The sequence below is a fragment of the Oncorhynchus keta genome, chromosome 23 (assembly GCF_023373465.1).
Source record: "Oncorhynchus keta strain PuntledgeMale-10-30-2019 chromosome 23, Oket_V2, whole genome shotgun sequence".
NCBI lineage: Eukaryota > Metazoa > Chordata > Actinopteri > Salmoniformes > Salmonidae > Oncorhynchus > Oncorhynchus keta.
In genome coordinates, this window is record NC_068443.1 from 3,598,516 (window position 1) to 3,601,015 (window position 2,500).

The 2,500-nt window shown below is 49.0% G+C and overlaps 1 protein-coding gene across 1 annotated transcript in view; it reads right to left on the reverse strand.

Annotated features, from left to right (window-relative positions):
* LOC118381343 (collagen alpha-1(XI) chain-like) overlaps nt 1–2,500 on the reverse strand; it is a 215,317-nt gene that overhangs the window by 110,078 nt on the left and 102,739 nt on the right. Inside the window, exon 15 of the mRNA XM_052475964.1 lies at nt 845–898. Coding sequence (XP_052331924.1) covers nt 845–898 — 54 coding nt within the window. The remainder of the gene's footprint in view (nt 1–844; nt 899–2,500) is intronic.

Below are 2,500 nucleotides of genomic sequence, written 5' to 3' on the forward strand. Positions count from 1 at the left end.
GAGAGAGAGAGAGAGAGAGAGAGAGAGAGAGAGAGAGAGAGAGAGAGAGAGAGAGAGAGAAGGAAGGAAGGAAGGAAGGAAGGAAGGAAGGAAGGAAGGAAGGAAGGAAGGAAAGAGAGAGAGAGAGAGAGAGAGAGAGAGAGAGAGAGAGAGAGAAGGAAAGAGAGAGAGAGAGACAGGAATTTACTTTAGAACTTGTGTTAATTCACTAGAGACATCTACAATGCATTTGTACACAAAATAAACATTGCCTGAAGGCCTGAATACTTACTTTTGTGCAAGTTTTTCTGTGCAGACTAGTGTACAGGCGGTCTAGTGCACACGCGGTCTAGTGTACAGGCGATCTAGTGCACAGGCGGTCTAGTGTACAGGCGATCTAGTGTACGGGCGGTCTAGTGCACAGGCGGTTTAGTGTACGGGCGGTCTAGTGCACAGGTGGTCTACTATACAGGCGGTCTAGTGTACAGGCGGTCTAGGTTTAAACCTAGTTGGTCACACTGTGTGCTTCACACTCCTAGAAAAAAGGGTTCCAAAGGGGTTCTTCAGGTAACCCCATAGGAGAACCCTTTTTGGTTCCAGGTAGAACCTTTTTTGGTTCCAGGTAGAAGCCTATTTGGTTCTAGGTAGAACCCTTTTTGGTTCCAGGTAGAACCCTTTTTGGTTTCAGGTAAGAAGCCTTTTTGGTTCTAGGTCGAACACTTTTGGAACCCAAAAGAGTTCTACCTGGAACCAAAAAAGGGTTCTTCAAAGAGTTCTCCAATGAGGACACTCGAAGAACCCTTTCAGGTTCTGGATAGCAACTATTTTCTAAGAGCGTGGTGGAGGGTGTTAACATGACTCTTACCTGAGGTCCGTTGTCTCCTCCGTCTCCCTTCAATCCGTTAGCTCCTGGTCCACCCTGAGAGCACATTGCAATACTTTAAAAGGACAGTCAATGTTCAATGGTTAAACGAGTGGCGGGGTTATCTCCTATCGTTCAAGTGGCCGGGTTATCTCCTATCGTTCAAGTGGCGGGGTTATCTCCTATCGTTCAAGTGGCAGGGTTATCTCCTATCGTTCAAGTGGCGGGGTTATCTCCTATCGTTCAAGTGGCGGGGTTATCTCCTATCGTTCAAGTGGCAGGGTTATCTCCTATCGTTCAAGTGGCGGGGTTATCTCCTATCGTTCAAGTGGCAGGGTTATCTCCTATTGTTCAAGTGGCGGGGTTATCTCCTATCGTTCAAGTGGCAGGGTTATCTCCTATCGTTCAAGTGGCGGGGTTATCTCCTATCGTTCAAGTGGCGGGGTTATCTCCTATCGTTCAAGTGGCGGGGTTATCTCCTATCGTTCAAGTGGCGGGGTTATCTCCTATCGTTCAAGTGGCGGGGTTATCTCCTATCGTTCAAGTGGCGGGGTTATCTCCTATCGTTCAAGTGGCGGGGTTATCTCCCATCGTTCAAGTGGCGGGGTTATCTCCTATCGTTCAAGTGGCGGGGTTATCTCCTATCGTTCAAGTGGCAGGGTTATCTCCTATCGTTCAAGTGGCGGGGTTATCTCCCATCGTTCAAGTGGCGGGGTTATCTTCTATCGTTCAAGTGGCCGGGTTATCTCCTATCGTTCAAGTGGCGGGGTTATCTCCTATCGTTCAAGTGACGGGGTTATCTCCTATCGTTCAAGTGGCAGGGTTATCTCCTATCGTTCAAGTGGCGGGGTTATCTCCTATCGTTCAAGTGGCGGGGTTATCTCCTATTGTTCAAGTGGCGGGGTTATCTCCTATCGTTCAAGTGTCGGGGTTATCTCCTATCGTTCAAGTGGCGGGGTTATCTCCTATCGTTCAAGTGGCAGGGTTATCTCCTATCGTTCAAGTGGCATGGTTATCTCCTATCGTTCAAGTGGCGGGGTTATCTCCTATCGTTCAAGTGGCGGGGTTATCTCCTATCGTTCAAGTGGCGGGGTTATCTCCTATCGTTCAAGTGGCAGGGTTATCTCCTATAGTTCAAGTGGCCGGGTTATCTCCTATCGTTCAAGTGGCAGGGTTATTTCCTATCGTTCAAGTGGCGGGGTTATCTCCTATCGTTCAAGTGGCGGGGTTATCTCCTATCGTTCAAGTGGCGGGGTTATCTCCTATCGTTCAAGTGGCGGGGTTATCTCCTATCGTTCAAGTGGCGGGGTTATCTCCTATCGTTCAAGTGGCAGGGTTATCTCCTATCGTTCAAGTGGCGGGGTTATCTCCTATCGTTCAAGTGGCGGGGTTATCTCCTATCGTTCAAGTGGCGGGGTTATCTCCTATCGTTCAAGTGGCGGGGTTATCTCCTATCGTTCAAGTGGCGGGGTTATCTCCTATCGTTCAAGTGGCGGGGTTATCTCCTATCGTTCAAGTGGCAGGGTTATCTCCTATCGTTCAAGTGGCAGGGTTATCTCCTATCGTTCAAGTGGCAGGGTTATCTCCTATCGTTCAAGTGGCGGGGTTATCTCCTATCGTTCAAGTGGCAGGGTTATCTCCTATCGTTCAAGTGGCGGG